The sequence below is a fragment of the Vicia villosa genome, linkage group LG6 (genome assembly GCF_029867415.1).
Source record: "Vicia villosa cultivar HV-30 ecotype Madison, WI linkage group LG6, Vvil1.0, whole genome shotgun sequence".
Classification (NCBI taxonomy): domain Eukaryota; kingdom Viridiplantae; phylum Streptophyta; class Magnoliopsida; order Fabales; family Fabaceae; genus Vicia; species Vicia villosa.
Genome location: NC_081185.1, coordinates 162,631,488 through 162,648,563, shown reverse-complemented (window position 1 = coordinate 162,648,563; position 17,076 = coordinate 162,631,488). Strand labels below are relative to the sequence as shown.

Here is a 17,076-nt window from a genome sequence, read left to right as displayed (position 1 = left end):
ACAAGATAGATATATGGTTCATCATATAAAAATATATATATTTAATTTAACTAAAAATTTAATAAAATGTAAATAAAAAATTTTGCACTGTCATCATATAAAAATATACTATTCTAACATATCATACGAATAATTTAAAATTTTCAGTTTAATTTGACAGAATACATATTAATACTAATTAACAATGTAAAATTAATTTATACTTTTGCTGTGCCATTTTCTTTATAACTAAATAATACTACCTTATGTCTTATTAAAAAATGTTTTTAAATTTATTGAATAATCAATGTATCTGGTCATTATATAAATCAGATACATTGATTATTCAATAAATCTAAAAAACAAACTTTTTCATATAAATAGGTTAAGAGGCAATAAATTATATATTAAATTATAATTTATTCAACTATACAAATTAATTCAAATATTTTTCTTTAACTTGTTTTCTCTTTTTTTTCCCCTATTTTTCTTCTTTTCTTCTTGAAGGTGTAACAGCTTTAAACATTCTCTCTCCTAAATTTCTACTATTTATATCTTCTCCTCCACTTCTCCTACCATCCATTGCATTACCTTACACCTCCTTCCTCCGACAACATGTATCAACCACAACAGCAGCTCTCCGCCACAAAATCCCTCCTCTGCATCTTCATCTCCGTAATGTCCGCCATCGTAGTTTCCCTCGGCGTCATTATGTTGATCATTTATTTAGTTTTCAAGCCACGCAACCCAGAGTTCCAAGTATACTCAGCCCAACTCACCTCCCTCACTCTCTCCGGATACTACCTCACCGCCAAATGGAACTTCGACATCATCATTTCCAACCCTAACAAAAAACTCGACATCTCATATAACCCAGTTTCCGCCACCGTGTTTTACAGCAAAAATATTAACCAATTCGGGCCTATATCAAACATTCCTCTTAAACCTTTCTACCAACCCAAAAAGAGTAAAGCTCTTGTCCGGTTCGAAACTCAGGTTACCAATTTATTTGTCGGTAATGGCATTGCTAGCGGTATTGTAAACGGACAGTTTCAGCATTCGTTGCAATTTGGGATAGAGTTTAGGGCTTATGTAATTCGTAAAGGTTTGTTTCACCCAAAGAATAGTTGGTTGAAGGTTACATGCGCCCCTATGAACTTTGTAATTGGTTCCAGGGCTACTATTTGGGATTTAGAGCATCCTGTAAAATGTAACATATGATGTGAAGGAAGAGTGGCAATGTACAAGTTTTTTTGTATTTCAAGATAAGAAAAGTTAATAATATGAAGAAAAGAGTAATGCATTATGAACACAAATGTTTATTCAATCTATGGATTAAACTAAATACATCCTTTTATTATATTTTTAAAAACTATCCTTAAGTTTTGGTCAAAAAAAAACTATCCTTAAGTTTTATGTAAAGTTCACTTTTTTTTTTTTAAATTTATAGTTAATTACTTTTTATTTTTAAATATTATATTTTTTGTTTTTTATTTTCATTTCTAAAATACTAAATTAATTTTATTTTTTAATTTTAAATTTATTTTTAAACAATTTTGATTTAAAAATTAAAAAAAAGAAGCTAAAATTTGTTCCCAAAAATAACTAACCAAAGACTTTTTTTTGTTGGGTTCTATGTCTTTACAATTAGATCAATGTAAGTTATTGATAGGTGATTCTCAAAATTTATAGCAATATTAAATAATTTTAAACTTTAAAAAAAAAAATACAAACTTAAACCTCGTTAAGTTAATAATGATAAATACTTAATTTAATAATTTAGAAGAAACATTTATTTAGATACTTATTTACTTATTTCAAATATTGCACAAATTTAAAAATAAAATTAATAAAATGTAAATTATAAATATTATTAATAAAAAAATAAATTAATTCATATTTAATTGAATTAACATTAATTCATTTTTACATTGGTTATAAATTTTGTATTTTTTATTTTAAATTCTAAACGGTTTAATATTAGTACAAATCTTGAGAGTTCTCTATCACTACATTGGTTTTTTTTTTTTTTAATTCAGAATTAATTAATATTATTATTATGAGAATTTTTATCCTCATTGTACATTGGTCTTGGTAAATGCATAGGATAGGATGTGGGTTTAAGATACATGGTCCGGTTAAATTTTATAAGAGATTAAATTGAATTTTTTTTAGATAATTAATTTGGATTCATTAATTTTTGTTAGGACCAAAATTATCTTCACTATTTTAAACATTTAACCATTTAATATCAATGTTAGTAATTAATTATTGTTTTTTCAAAAAAAACACAGTCACACACAATTATCTTCTTCAAAAATGCCCAAATTCAAAAACACACAAATTCAATAATATAAATTGCTCAAATTAAAAAACACACAAATTCAATAATATAAATTGCAATCAATTATTATACTTAAAAACTATTAATTAGAAATATGATAATTAAAAATACTATTTTAAAAAATTAGCAATTATAAAAAAATTATTATCTTTCACATTGAGCAACACTCGTCTTGTATTTTATCGAAGAAGAAGTAGTTGTCGGGTAAGTTGTTGGAGGTGAAGGAGGTTCTTACGGATGGTGACTGGATTATTTGAGGGGATTTTAACGCCATTAAGCATCATAGTTACAAGAAAGAGAGAACGTTGAATGATAATAACATTGGTATGAATCTTTTTGCGGAGTTTGTTGAGAAAAGTGAGTTGGTGGATATTTTTTGCAAAGGAAAGAATTTTTCTTGGTATAGCGGGGATGAGAGGTCTATGAGCCGTATCCACCGATTTCTCTTATCGGATGCGATTGTCAATAGATGGAGTGTGATTGGTCAAAAGATAGGAGCTAGAGACATTTCGGATCATTGTCCTGTTTGGCTTGTTTTGGATAATAACAATTGGGATCCTAAACCTTTTAAGTTCAATAACGAATGGTTCTCTCTCAATTCTTTTATTCCTTTTGTGGAGAAGGAGTGGAAAGAGATTAAAGTGGAAGGTAGAGGTGATTTTATTTTGAAAGAAAAGCTTCGTCTCTTAAAAGATAGATTAAAGTGGTGGAATAAGAACGTGTTCGGTAAGATAGATTTGGAAGTGGAGGAGAATGTGAGGGCTAATAATTATGGGGATGAGTGCTTGGAAGTTGATTTAGACGATAATCATTCCGATATCTTGTTGAATAGGAAGGAGGCGACTAGTAGATTTTGGTTGAACTTGAGGATAAAAGAAAATATGCTTACCCAAAAATCAAAAGTCAAATGGTTGAGAGATGGTGATTGAAATAGTATTTTTTCACAAGGTTATGAAGGAGAGGAGAAGACATAGTCATATTGGTCATATCATGTCTTCGGGAACTTTATTAGAGTCGGTGGAGGAGGTGAAGGACGAGGTCTGACACCATTTTTCGAATAAATTTTTGGAACTGGATCACGTTAGGATGTTGTTGGAAGGGATTTCTTTCAATAAGATTCATAGGGAGGAGAGTTCGGGCTTGAGAATCCTTTTCTTGAGGAGGAGATTAAAGATGCTACTTGGAGTTGTGGTAATTCTAAGAGTCCGGGTTCGGACGGATACTCTTTTTTGTTAATAAAAAATTGTTGGGCTTTCCTTAAAGAGGATTTTGTTCGTTTCTTTAATTGTTGCGGTGACTTCTTCTTTTTTGACTTTGATTTCGAAATTCCCTAATTCGGTATCGTTTGATGATTATAGATCTATTTGTTTAGTAGGTTGTATGTACAACGTGATTGTGAAGCTTTTGGCGGGTATATTAAAAAGGGTGTTGAATTCTATTATATCGTCGTGTCAAAGTGCTTTTGTGTTGGGTCGTCAATTACTTGATAGAGTGTTGGTGGCAAATGAAGTGGTTGATTATGCCAAAAAGAAGGGGAGGAACTGTCTTCTTTTTAAAGTGGACTTTGAAAAGGCGTATGATAAAGTTAATTTGAATTTTCTAAGAATAATGTTAGCGAAAATGGGATTTGGTTCGGTTTGGAGAAGATGGATGGATCTTTTGATTTTTCAAAGCAAAATGTCTGTGTTGGTGAATGGTAGCCCTACTAAAGAGTTTGTGGTGGATAAAGGCTTGAGGCAAGGTGATCCTCTTTCACCGCTCCTCTTTGTGTTGGTAGCGGAGGGTTTAACGGGGTTAGTTAGGAAGTATTTGGAGATTGGGGAATTCTGTGGTTTTGCCGTAAAGGGGAGATGTTTAGTTGATATTCTTTAATTTGCGGATGATACGTTGTTGATAGGGGAAAGTTCTTGGAAGCATGTGTTGGCGATTAAATCAGTTTTGAAAGCTTTTGAACTTGTGTCGGGACTTGGTATTAACTATCACAAGAGCAAATTGATTGGTATTAATACTAATTGCTATTTTTGGAAGTCGCGTCGTATGTTCTTTCTTTTAGGGTGGAAGCTAGTACTTTTAATTTTCTTGGAATCCCAATTGGTGTCAACCTGAGGAATTAATCATCTTGGGTCCCTATTTTGAACAAGATGAAGAAACGCTTGTCTGGGTGGAAAAATTGATTACTTAATATTGGAGGTAGGATTACTCTCTCGAAGTCTATTCTTTGCTCTATTACTATCTTTGCTATGTCTTTTTAAAAAAAGGCCGAAGAAGGTGATCAAAGAGTTTACGAGTATCCAAGGTAATTTTTTGTGGGGTAGTGTTGAGGAAAAGAAAAAGATTCATTGTGTGAGTTGGAGGAAGGTTTGTCTTTCTAATGATTTGTGGGGTTTAGGCATTAAAAATTTGTTGGATTTTAATTTAGCCCTCCTTAACAAATGGAGATGGAGAATTTTAAAAGGCAATGATAATCTTTGGTATGATGTGTTGAGAGCCCGGTATGGTGATATTTCCATGAAGGTGTTTTGTGGAGATTCTAAGGATAAAGTTTCCTTATCTAAATCTTTTTGGTGGAAGGATATTATCAAAATAGGTTCTTTTCCTACTAAAGATCCTATGGTGCATTATTGTAAATTTGATATTGGTAAAGGTTTTTATACTCCATTTTAGGGAGCTAAGTGGTTGGAGGAAACTATATTAAAGGAGGAATTTCAGGATCTTTATTTTTATCTTGTTTTAAAAAAGTGTCGGTTGGCAGTATGGGAGGTTGGAGTAATGGTGTGTGGTGTTGGGGAGATTTTGGTATTAAAGATACTCTTTTGACTTCCGATATTTGTACTTCTATTTCTTCTCTTCGTTTGAAATTAGCGAATGTCGTTTTTGGGTAGGCCGACTATGACAAAGTGAGTTGGCACGTGGAACCGGGTGGTGATATTTCGGTAGCTTCTTGTTATCTTTTTTACGCTAGTTTCCGTATTCCTTTCGGTCCCCGAAATAGGAATGATGCGGTGTTGGACAAGATATGGAAGATGGATGTTTCTTATAAAATTAAGGTCTTTGGTTGGAGACTTTTTGTGAATAGACTTCCAACAAAAGATGTTTTGAAAATTAGAGATATTACCTTTCCTTTAAACTCTTTAGAGTGTGCTTTTTGTGACATTGATTTTGAAAGTATGAATCATTCCTTTTATAATTATAAAGTGGTGAAGATAATTTGGAATGATATCGCTCTTTGGATTGGTAAACCGGTAGGTTTTGAGGAGGATTGCTTAGCAAATTTTTTTTATTGGTATTTGTTTTGTAAGGGAAAGAAGGTTAGGGAAGGAAAATGGGGAGTGTTTGGTTAGCAACTTTGTGGTCTATATGGTTATCACGGAACTGATTTGCTTTCGGAACAACGGTTGGAATGTTGATAATACAGTGTGGAATATAAAGATTTTAGTTTTTGAAGTGGTCTTTTTGGGAGAAATTACTAATTCCAATTATAGCTTTTACGAGTTTATCAAGGATCCATTGTATTTCTTTTCGTAACTCCAATTGGTTAGTAATTTCTTCTCTTTTATTTTGTCGAGTTTTTTCCCGATTTATCGTTTAATCAGGTTGGAGAACCCTTAGTTCTCCCGTTTATATAATCTTTCTTACTAAAAAAAACATTGAGCAACACTAATAATAATTCTCTACAATATGCAAACAACCCCTTTTTCAAAAAAAAATCCTTCGAATTTATCAATAACTCATAAGAAGTCCAATATTTAAGTATAATTTTAAATAATTTCAAGTCTAACTAGCGAGGGAAACAATTATGTATGATGTATTATTCTCTTTGAGTATTATTACGCATATTTGAAAGGCTTTTAAAGGTATAATATCACTATTATTCAACACGTTTTAATATCACTATTACTAAATAAGATTTTTTATCTTGGTTGAAACAAGGATGTTATTCGGTTGGTGAGTGCAATGTAATGAATGGTGTAATAGAAAATTCACAATTATTTACTCTTTTCATTTTTATTGAGTTGAAATAAATAATTTTTTTGTTAAGAAATGATATTCTTACACTAAATGTGACACCTACACCTTAATATTATACTGTTTTGTGTATTTAGAATGTATAATAATTATTTTTCAATGTTTTGACATAGACAAACATATATCTATGTTGTATTTTCTACGGTGTAAATATATAGTGTATGATTTTTGGTGTAAGAAGAGCAAACCTCTTTTTTGTTAGTTAGTTTTACACCAAAGTGAAATCAGCATAACAAAATATTTCTCAAGAATTGCTAAGAGTAGATAAACATTTTGATCAAAGTGGTTAATATTCTCTTGTAATAATAATTACTAAAATTATTTTCTTCAATACATGTTTGGAAAAAAGATTTAATGTTGTTAGCAAAGTATGAATGTAGTAGTAGTTGTTGTTGAGTTATAATTTTTCTAACAACAACAACAACGTAATAGCAAACATTGCTAAGTAACTTTCGTGTTTTTTCAACTCGGAGTTTTGTTTTTGAAGGGACGAATGTTAGAATAATTAGTCCAATAAGATAAATTATATTTAACACACAGACAACAAGATAAATTATATTTAACACAGATGTGTTAGAATAATAATGCAAGTGTGAGTAAAGTGGGAAAATAGTCTCACATTGGATAGGAATGTGGTGAGTTGAGCATTTATAAGTGGGAGAATCCACTCACCTATCACCTTAAGGTTTTAGGTGAATAAGTGGTGTGTCTCTCACAAAGGTGCCTAGTCCTACACAATGTATCAATGCTCCCTAGTGAAAAACTTCCCCCAACAAGATGGACAACAACACAGAGTCAATGTAAAAGCAATAAATAACACCAGATATTGGTAACTCAGTTTGGTGAAAATAACACCTACGTCTGGAGGGCACTCTACCCAAGAAAGGAAATTCACTACTTCAAATTAGTATACTTAGTCTTCTATGAACACCAACTCCATGATGTTCAATGTCTCTTCCTAATCCTAGTGACTTTCTATTTAGTTCTCCCCCTAAATATGAGAATCCCTTTCACTTTCTCTCTATCATTAATTCCAAGTGATCAACTTCAATAACAACCCTATTGAATGTTAAATTTATAACTCAACTAAGACAAACCAACAATTATGCCAAGTTACTGAAACATAGAGTGGTGTACACAAAGATTCAACATTAATCCTTATGAAGGCATTAGCGTGAAATACAAGTTATAAAGACTCAAACCCTAGCACAAAGATGGTAAACCTTGCGTACAAAATTCATGTCTCAAGCATGATACTTGAGCCTCCTTATATAGCAATGTCTTCTGAGCTTTTCTCATTTAGATATTTGATTTGGTTAAGTTTAGAAAATATTTGATTCTGTTGGATATGATCTTCTCCATAAATGTCTCCAATAATAAAATCTTATTTGTTATATTCCAACTGTCAAACAAATCAAACAAACATTGCTAAATTAACTGCACCAAATCTGATTAAATCCCAATCAAAACTAGCGCACTAAATAACATCTATATGGCCTACTGTTAAGGTCAGATGTTGCACTGCACATGCCGGAACATCGAGTTCCACATGTTGCACCTGAACATCTAAATTAACTCTTCATTATGAATCTATAGATCTCTTTGTAGATTGAAACTTGGATAGAATAATTTTGAACCAAATTTGCAATAACATATATCTGTTGTAAGAGACCAGACGTTGCAGCACACATGCTAAAACATCGGGTTCCACATGTGTCCCATTTACACTAGAAGTTTAAACAAACTCCATGTTGTTTTGCATAATGCAGCAAACCCAAAAGGAACATAAATCTCCCCTTTGGAAAATTTTGGTAAAACAACTCTTCAAGCAGAAAACCCACTGAGTATCAGAGATCCCATACTCAGAACAAACATCAGCGGCATCATAAGTAAAATTATTAGAGCATATATCAGCTCCTGCAGAAGTCAGAGCAACAACAACATATTCTTAGCAAAGACATAAATCATGAGGTAGCTACACACACATGAGTTTGCATGTCAGAGGTCATGAGGTAGTTACACACACATGAGAATGCTACACTATCAAAAATTAGAATGCTCCAAAATAGTCATCCATGCAAACATTCATGATGAGTTAGTCATGCATGAAAATACAGTTAGTTGTCAGTAGTCAAAGATCAGAAGCTACTAATAACGCACATATTAGTTCACACAAGGGCCAGATGCTTTATCATGTGAGTACACATAATCAAATCAGAATTAGAATAGATAATTCCAACCACTTAGTAGATAGTACTAAGCACGCCAGGATATATCAGTAGAATCTAATATACCATAAAGGCAGTAGTGAAGATAGTTCCAACCACTCAGTATTCAAGTCAGTAGTTACACCACTCCACTACACACACCAATACTCCCCCTTATTACCATAATTTGGCAACTGTGTTCCTAAAATATGTCATACATTCAGCACAGAGGTTAGTATGTTAGCACATACACACATCAGATCATGAGTAGACAAATATTATCCAAAAGTACAGTTGTTCAAGATTCAAGAGAATTAGTCATAATTATTTACAACAAGGCCAATACATATCCATTCATAAAATAAAAATGGGCCCAAATGCAGGGGCTAAGAAAAAGAAACACCTGGAATCAACACCCTTCAATATTGATCTAGAGTCTATCTTCTGAATTCATGAAGGTAACCCAGTCTTCATCAGCCTCTGAGTCAAATTCATGAGTTTGAACAGGTCTCTTCTTCAAGGACTTCATCTTGGTCACGAATTTCTTTCCAATCAAGGATGCTCCACTTAATGATCCAGCATGTGTGACCCCGCCATTTGGAGAAGAGGTAGATCCAACTCCCTTGTTCTTTTTTTTCTCAGCCTCATGAAATATTTCAATAGTTTTCATGATTGATATTCCTTGTTTATAGGAACTCTTCCTTTAATATTTAGACTTTTGGCTCATCTTGACAACAATTGGTACTTGATGGAAAAGGGATGGAAGAGATTTTACAGAGCAAGATGGAGGAAGGAGAAAAATATTCTTACTTGTAATGAAGGTCCAAATAAAAAGAGGTTTTGAAGCAAGTAAAGTCTTCTTCATTTCATGTTCAGCATAGACCAAAAAGGAGAAAAACTCCCATGCACACCCCCATAGCTTTGACTTCTATAGACACTTACAGATGCAAATACCAAGGGCATCCCTCAGTTTTTCAAATTTATTTGCATCCAAAGTTTTAGGGAAAATGAAAGCTAATTGTTGGTCATTTGCCACATGCTCAAGAGTTGCAACTTTATCTTCAACAAGCTCCCTAATAAAATGATGACGAATGTCAATGTGTTTGGTTATGCTATATTAAACTTGATTCTTTTAAATATTTATGGCACTCATTTTGCGTTTTAGGAACATATCAGAAATAAAGAATAAGAAAATTTAAAGAGAAGTATGATCCCCAATGATACTCAGACATACTAAGGACTTGCAATATAAATCTTGCAGTAAATCACCTTTTATAAGGTCATATCACATGTATGGTATGATAAATATATTGGTACGAATGAGAATTTGCAATACTTTTATTAGATGTTACAAAAGTTATTTAACAATTATTTTTTATAACTTCAATTTGTCAAACAAAGAAATATACTAGGGCACAACATGCAAATATAATTTCTAAACTCCAAAAGACCCATAATATGAAAGTATAAGGGCAACAAGAAGATATGAAATAAAGTAAATAATTCTACCTTAACAATTCTCAAAACAATTTTCAACTAGATTAAGACTCGTACGATGCGTGGTTGTAAATTAGTTTTTATTTGATTTATATTGAATTTAAATTATGAATTCAATATAAATTAGATATGATTCATAGAAATGTTTCCACCAAGATATTTCTACTAGTGAATAATTAATATTACTTACCTAAAAAGTAAGACAAATACATTTCTTGATGCTCCTACCATGGATAAAACCTTTTTGTTATTTTGATATAATATGCATAAACACTTGAGCTAACATGTCTGCCAATAGTTTATTAATAATTTTATGCTTGACATTTGCCAAAGCAATAGGCCTGTATTTCTCAATAATCTCTGCCTCTTGAGATTTTGAAATTAGGACCACATTATTGGAATTATAGTTAGGAAAAATCTAGCTATCAATGAAGAATTACATTGTGGATTTTATGACATAATACTTAATCACCTTCCAATAGGTTTGATAAAAGAGAAGACCAAACCCATATGAACCAGCGGCACTATCTTTCCTCAAAATGAAGGTGGCATTATAAATTTCCTCCTAGCATAGTAAGTAGGTTATTAGCTTGAGGAAACATATTAACACACATCCAAGGTTCCGCAATGAAAATAAAAATGAGGTTTGTTGTTTATAATCAACCTCTTTAATCCAATTTTGAAGGAGAAAACAAGTGTATATCATTGTCATTTCTAAAAATATTAATATTTCTACAATAAAAATTTAATAATAAAACTTTTACTTTTATAAAAAATAAATAAAATAGAGAATCATAATTCATTTAGCTTCTCCCCAATAATTTAATAATATGGGAATTTACATAGTCATGTAATAGGGAAAAACCAAACTTAATACACAAATTAGAGGATAAGGAGTAGCTAATCATTGTCCATTACCCTACATTTGGCTAAATAATGAGACAGATAGAGACAAAAAATGAGACGTTGAAAAAGTTGGAAGAAATCTAACTCATTGTTTTACTACATCAATTCCAACAGAAACAAAAGACCAAAAACCTTCCCCAAATTCCTGTCAATCTATTTTTGTGTCTTCCATTCCTTGTTTTCATCTCATCAAAAAAACAAAAACAACAAATTACAAACAAAATAGAGAACAGCCTATTGGTTCTCTCCCCTCTCTCATTCTCTCTCTCAAAATTTTCATTGGGAGAGAGAATCAAGAAAAATCATCATGGCTGATTCATCCAACCATGGAAAAGACCAATCATCTTCCTCCGAACATCAACCCTCATCAAACACGGACACATCGTCGCCACCGGCACCACCACCGGTGGCCGCACCTCACATGATGTATTACCAACCAGGACCTGGTGGTTATCCTCATGGCCCACCACCACCACCCTTTCATCCATACCCCCCACCACCACATGGATACCCTCCATATCCTCCTCAACCGCAAGGATATAATAACTATCCTGGCCATGCACCATACTATCCTCCTCATCAAAACTATCATTCTGACGTAGGAAGTAGAAGCTTCCTTCGAGGTTTCATAATGTGTTCATGTTTCATATTCACAGGGTTCTTTGTTTCAACTATCATTATGGCATTCATGTTACATCCTCAACTTCCTGTTTACAAAGTTAGCGCCATGTCGGTGGAGAATTTCAACACGAGTTCAGTTTTAACAGGCGATTGGAGCATCAGCCTGACCGTTCAGAATCCAAACACAAAACTAAACGGCTTGTTTTCGGATTTTAAGGTTGATGTTGTGCATGGAACCAACGAGATAGCCATGAGTTTTGTTCCCGATTTTCAATTGGAAAAACATGAACAAAAACAAATGGACGTTAAAGCTTCTTCCAACAACGGAGGAAATGTTGTGTCGTTTCAAAAGTGGGATTTGGATAAGATGAGTAATGAAAAACTAAGTGGATCCATTAAGTTTGGTTTGAGGGTGTCTTCTATGACTGAGTTTAAGTCAACCTCAATGACCACGAGAAGTATGATTATGATGTTTATTTGTGACAGTTTAAAGATTGTGTTTCAAAACAATACTGGCACTGGTACGTTAGAGAATGGGGGTATTCCTGTCGAGTGCAAAATTTACACGTGAAAAGAAAAAATTATATGCTATGTACGAGTTTGTATTATTTCATAATTTTTTCTTTTATTTTTTGCTGTTTTAATGTGGAAAACAGTTGTTTTTTCTTTTTGCTTAGAGTTTTTAGAGTAATTAATTGGAACTAAACTTGTTTTCAAAGATCAAAGCTACCTTTTAAGGAAGACACTTGAATTAAACGTTTAATTTGGGCCGAAGCTACATTGTAAATTGCTTCCATTTTAATCATCGTTTCAGGCCAAAGCTAATAATGTAATGTCGAATTCAGATCGACGCTGCGTTTTAGTCTCTTTTTATTTTTAGCATTGTTTCGGACGAAGCTAATAATAATCAATAAATGAGGGCGAGAGTGATCACCATCATGAAGCAGGTTAATGGATTAAATTCTCTATTTTTTATGCAGTGTTAAGATCATCATGAAGTAGATGATACTACTATAAAAAGGATATACAATTACGCTCATGTTACCACGGCCACGGCCAAAGGATCCACTGCTCTTTGTGTGGACTAGTGCCCCGACTAACATTGAATTAATTTGTTCTAGCATGCATATGTTTGCTGGATGCTTATTAAATAATATGTACTGACGTGTTATTTTTATTAATTTCATTTAGCCTTTTCAAAATAAAAATAATAAACAATGGATTAACATAATGCAATTTAATATTAAAGAAATATTTTGAATATTGGATTAATTGAGAAATTTTCCCATACTTTAAAAATATAAATTATCATTTGAATTTGAATTTGAATTATTTTGTTCATCTAATATATTTTTTTGACTTATTAATTGAATTTATAAATTACTCATAAAGAAATATTAGTGATGTTTTAGTAGTTTAAATATAATTAAGGATTAAAGTGAGGGACTAAAACGACTATTTTTCAAAAATAAAATCATTACAAATCTCTTCATTCTTATTATTGCTTAATTATTTATATAGAATAATATTTTTATTCTTATTAAAATAAAAAAATTATAAATTATTTTTAAATATAAATTTTTTATAGAATAATCGTGATGTATATTTATATTTTTAAAAATAAATTAATATATCTTAATACTATAAATACATTGATATAGTGCCCACTATTTAATAATTTTGGCTCTGTTCCTATAAATACATAGATATAGTGCCCACTATTCAATAATTCTGCCTTTGTTCTTAGCCAGTGTTGTAAAATCTATTCAATTAGGCGTTTTTTTTTTTCATTTTTAAGACACTTTTCACTATTTAGAAATTTCAACCGTGATAAAAGGTGATTTATGGTCATAAGATCGAATCTTATTGTTATTTTACTCTTGTATTTTTTTATATCATCAACTATCAATCAACTATATAACTATTATTAAAAGATGCATACTACCATTTTTAACCTTCAGTTAAAAATAATTTGCAGTGTTTTAAAAACCGGACCGAACCGGCCGGTCGGACCGGTCGAACCGGGAACCGGCCAGGTAACCGGTCTGGTTCAATAGGTAGATCGGAAATGTCATTGAACCGGTGTGAACCGGTCAAAACCGGTTTAAACCGCTAAAACCGGGAAAACCGGTGGTTTTTGTGAACCGGCGGTTTAAATGCATTTTTAATTTTTTTAATTTTTTTTTATTTTAAAAAATTTAAAAAACATCGTTTTGACTATTTTAATTAAAAATTCAATTAAAAATTAAAATAAATAAAATAAAATAATAAAAAATTGTTACAGATGCGGTTGATTTTGTTACAGATGATTTTGATATTGAAGAAGGAGATCCCAACATAAACAATTTTTCTTTTATTGAAATTAAATTTAGTAGATATGAAATTATTTTGTTATAAATTACTCAATTAAATTATGTTGTGATTAAACTTTTGTTTGCAATTATATTTTATAATTATGTACTATTTTATTGTGTGCGATACCTATGTGTAAAATTTGAATTTAAATTATGAACTTGTGAATTTTTCTATAATATGATATTTTCAAAAAATTTAATTGCTAGTTATATTTTGTAGAGAATGAATCATCCGGTTCGACAGATTTTATACCTATATAATTTTGTTATAACGACCGATTTATTCAACCGAGTTATCCGGTTTAACCCGGTTTAGTCATGCGGTTCGACCAGTGACCCAGTGGTTCGACCAATAAACCAGTGACCCAGTACCCTCACCGGTTTGATGTCCGGTCCGGTTTTTAAAACACTGATAATTTGCACTAGCTAAAGGTTAAAAAGGTAAATACATAATCTTCCAAATTAATACCACTACAATGATATCATGTATTGACACATGGCAATGCAAAATTGAATACATCTTTGACCTCCTTTACTAACATGCCATGTCACCTATTTTCTTTACACTTTTATTTATTTTTTTTATTTTTAACTTATCTTTATTTCACCTTTTTGAACAATCATTTTATTCTCAATGCAAAGTATCAAATAAGTCTTAAGTTTTTTTTATTAAAATTGTATCATTAAATTATATGTTAAATTTTTTATTTTTAGATAAATATTTTTTTTATTATTCACATTAATATTAATTATGTTAAACTATATTTTTAGCTCTTACTTTTAAAATAATACAGTATTTATATTTTTCATTTTCATTTTTCTTTTTATTTTTTTAATTTTTTCATAATTATAGTATATGATTATTATATTAAATATTTATTGGTGTATAGATGTATACAATGTTGGCATTTAGTTTTATTTTTTCAATAAATTTAATCAATTCTATTTATTTATTATTATTAAAAATATTAATTAATCTAATTTTAAATTTTAATAAAATTAATAATTTATTTTATAAAATTGAATAATTCTCAATAGCTACTCACGCAACTAACTTTCCTTTTCATAGATCACTATCATAAAAATAGCTATTTTTTAATTAACAATTGTTATAAAATTCTTATTTTCAAATGTTAAAATTTCTTTTTTTCACGGGTCACTATCTGCAAAATACATATTTTATTTTAATTAACAATTGTCTTTATATGAGATACAATTTTTTTATTTTCAAATGTCAAAATTTCTCTCTTTCTCACAAGCCACTATTAGCAAAATACCTATTTTATTTTATTTATCAATTTTCTTTATTTGAGACACGAAATTCTTATTTTTAAATGTCAAAATTTCTCTTTTTCTCACTGGTCACTATAAAAAAATAACTAACAACTGTCTTTTATTTGAAACACAAAAATTCTTATTTTTAAATGTCAATTTTTAATTTTTTCCTTTCTCCATTTCAAAGACTTTTTTTCATTTTGTATGATTATTTAATACAATTGAGTTCATATTATCATTATTCATTTTATAAAAAAATAACTTATTTTAAATTTACAAGTATCCAAATAAAATTTATATTGTATTAAATAAATTTACCTGTGCAGACGCACGGGTATTTTGCTAGTTTTATTAAAAGACATACAAAAACGGTTGTATAATACAATCGTTGTTGTATATGTAGCACGCTATCCACTTTACTACTACGGTTGAAAGTTCTAACCATGGTGAAAAATCATTAAGGGTCATGGGGAAATATAAGCGTGTAATTTATTGAGTTTTTTTACCGTCCTTAAACAAATATTTGTCGTCCATTTAGTGAGTATCAACGCTCAAGACACTACCATTAATAATCCATGTGAAACCTAAAACTTAGACGAACTTCCAACTTAGAAGAACTTCATCTTCTACCTTCACACATCATCTTTCATTTACGACACTTTATTTCTCCACTAAACCAAGCTCGAAAATATCATTTCTTCCATAAACAAAACTCAAAAACATCATATCTTTCGTTAACAAATTTCAGAATTCCATCTCTTCTCCAACTTGAATGAGACAAGGAAAAAGTATGGATTCAAGTTAGCAATGTTAATTGGTGTTGTTCTTATTGTTCTTTTTTTTGTTATTGTTGTTCTTGTTTTTCTTGTTGTTATTATTATTGTGTTGTTGTTTTTGTTTTTTTTTTTCTTGTTGTTCTTGTTATTGTTCTTGTGGTTGTTGTTGTTCTATTGCTAAAAAAATTTATTCAACAACTATTGTTTAATACAACCATAGTTGTATGTAGAGCACAATTCAATTTACTACTACAGACAATAGACCGTGATAGTAAATAACTCATTTACAGTCACACTCTACCTATTAACGGTTGTTCAACCGTTATTATAGGTCTTTCGCAACTATTGTTATGTGTTTTTTGTAGTAGTGTGAATTGATTAAATTCTATTATTTAGGAGGCAAAAGAGCTTTAATCACAGAATAAAAATTTAAGAAAAATAATATCATAAATAATTTTGAGAATTAAATTGTTGTAGAAAGAAAGAGGGTACACAACCTTTGTACTTAGAAAGATAACAAATATGAAAAGAATTAATTTGATGCTGGAAAACCAAGATGAACAAAAACATGGGTGCATCAAAAATAGTTTGCCTCAGGGATGTATCAAAATAGTTTGGTTTAATCAAACTGGTCTCTAGTTCAATTCAATTTTCACAAAGTAGATGGAGATAACTATGTATCAACTATCACAATTCTCAATTTCCATCCTAAATGTATGTAAAATTTTCATTTTTTAGAACTCAAATTAAAACACAATCCTAATGTTAAAAACTAATAACTATTATATTGAATATAATGCCTTTTGAGGCACCAATTTGTTTCGAGTAACATCACAAATTAGAAAGTTTTTAAAGTTAAACAGAATCTCTAATCACGTGATAAGCTTCTTTAACTAATTATCTTTTTCACATGGGCTATGGTTCCATATTCATGCATCTACCATATTTTTCTCACAAGAAATGTTAGCCAGACCTATAAAAAAGCATTCTCACACAATACTGGATAAAAAAAATCATAAATGAAAAATAAATTAAGAAAAAAAAAGGAATTATAATATTCATTTCTAACAAATACATAAAATTTTGTTCAA

General features: G+C 30.5%; 2 protein-coding genes across 2 annotated transcripts; both read left to right on the top strand.

Annotated features, from left to right (window-relative positions):
- The first annotated feature begins 544 nt into the window (after positions 1-544).
- On the top strand, positions 545-1,284 carry LOC131613053 (NDR1/HIN1-like protein 6). The gene has a single exon (XM_058884771.1). The coding sequence runs from the start codon at positions 595-597 to the stop codon at positions 1,198-1,200; it is 606 nt and encodes a 201-aa protein (XP_058740754.1). The 5' UTR covers positions 545-594; the 3' UTR covers positions 1,201-1,284.
- Positions 1,285-11,098: 9,814 nt separating this feature from the next.
- Positions 11,099-12,247, top strand: LOC131613052 (uncharacterized). The gene has a single exon (XM_058884770.1). The coding sequence runs from the start codon at positions 11,267-11,269 to the stop codon at positions 12,149-12,151; it is 885 nt and encodes a 294-aa protein (XP_058740753.1). The 5' UTR covers positions 11,099-11,266; the 3' UTR covers positions 12,152-12,247.
- Positions 12,248-17,076: the final 4,829 nt, after the last annotated feature.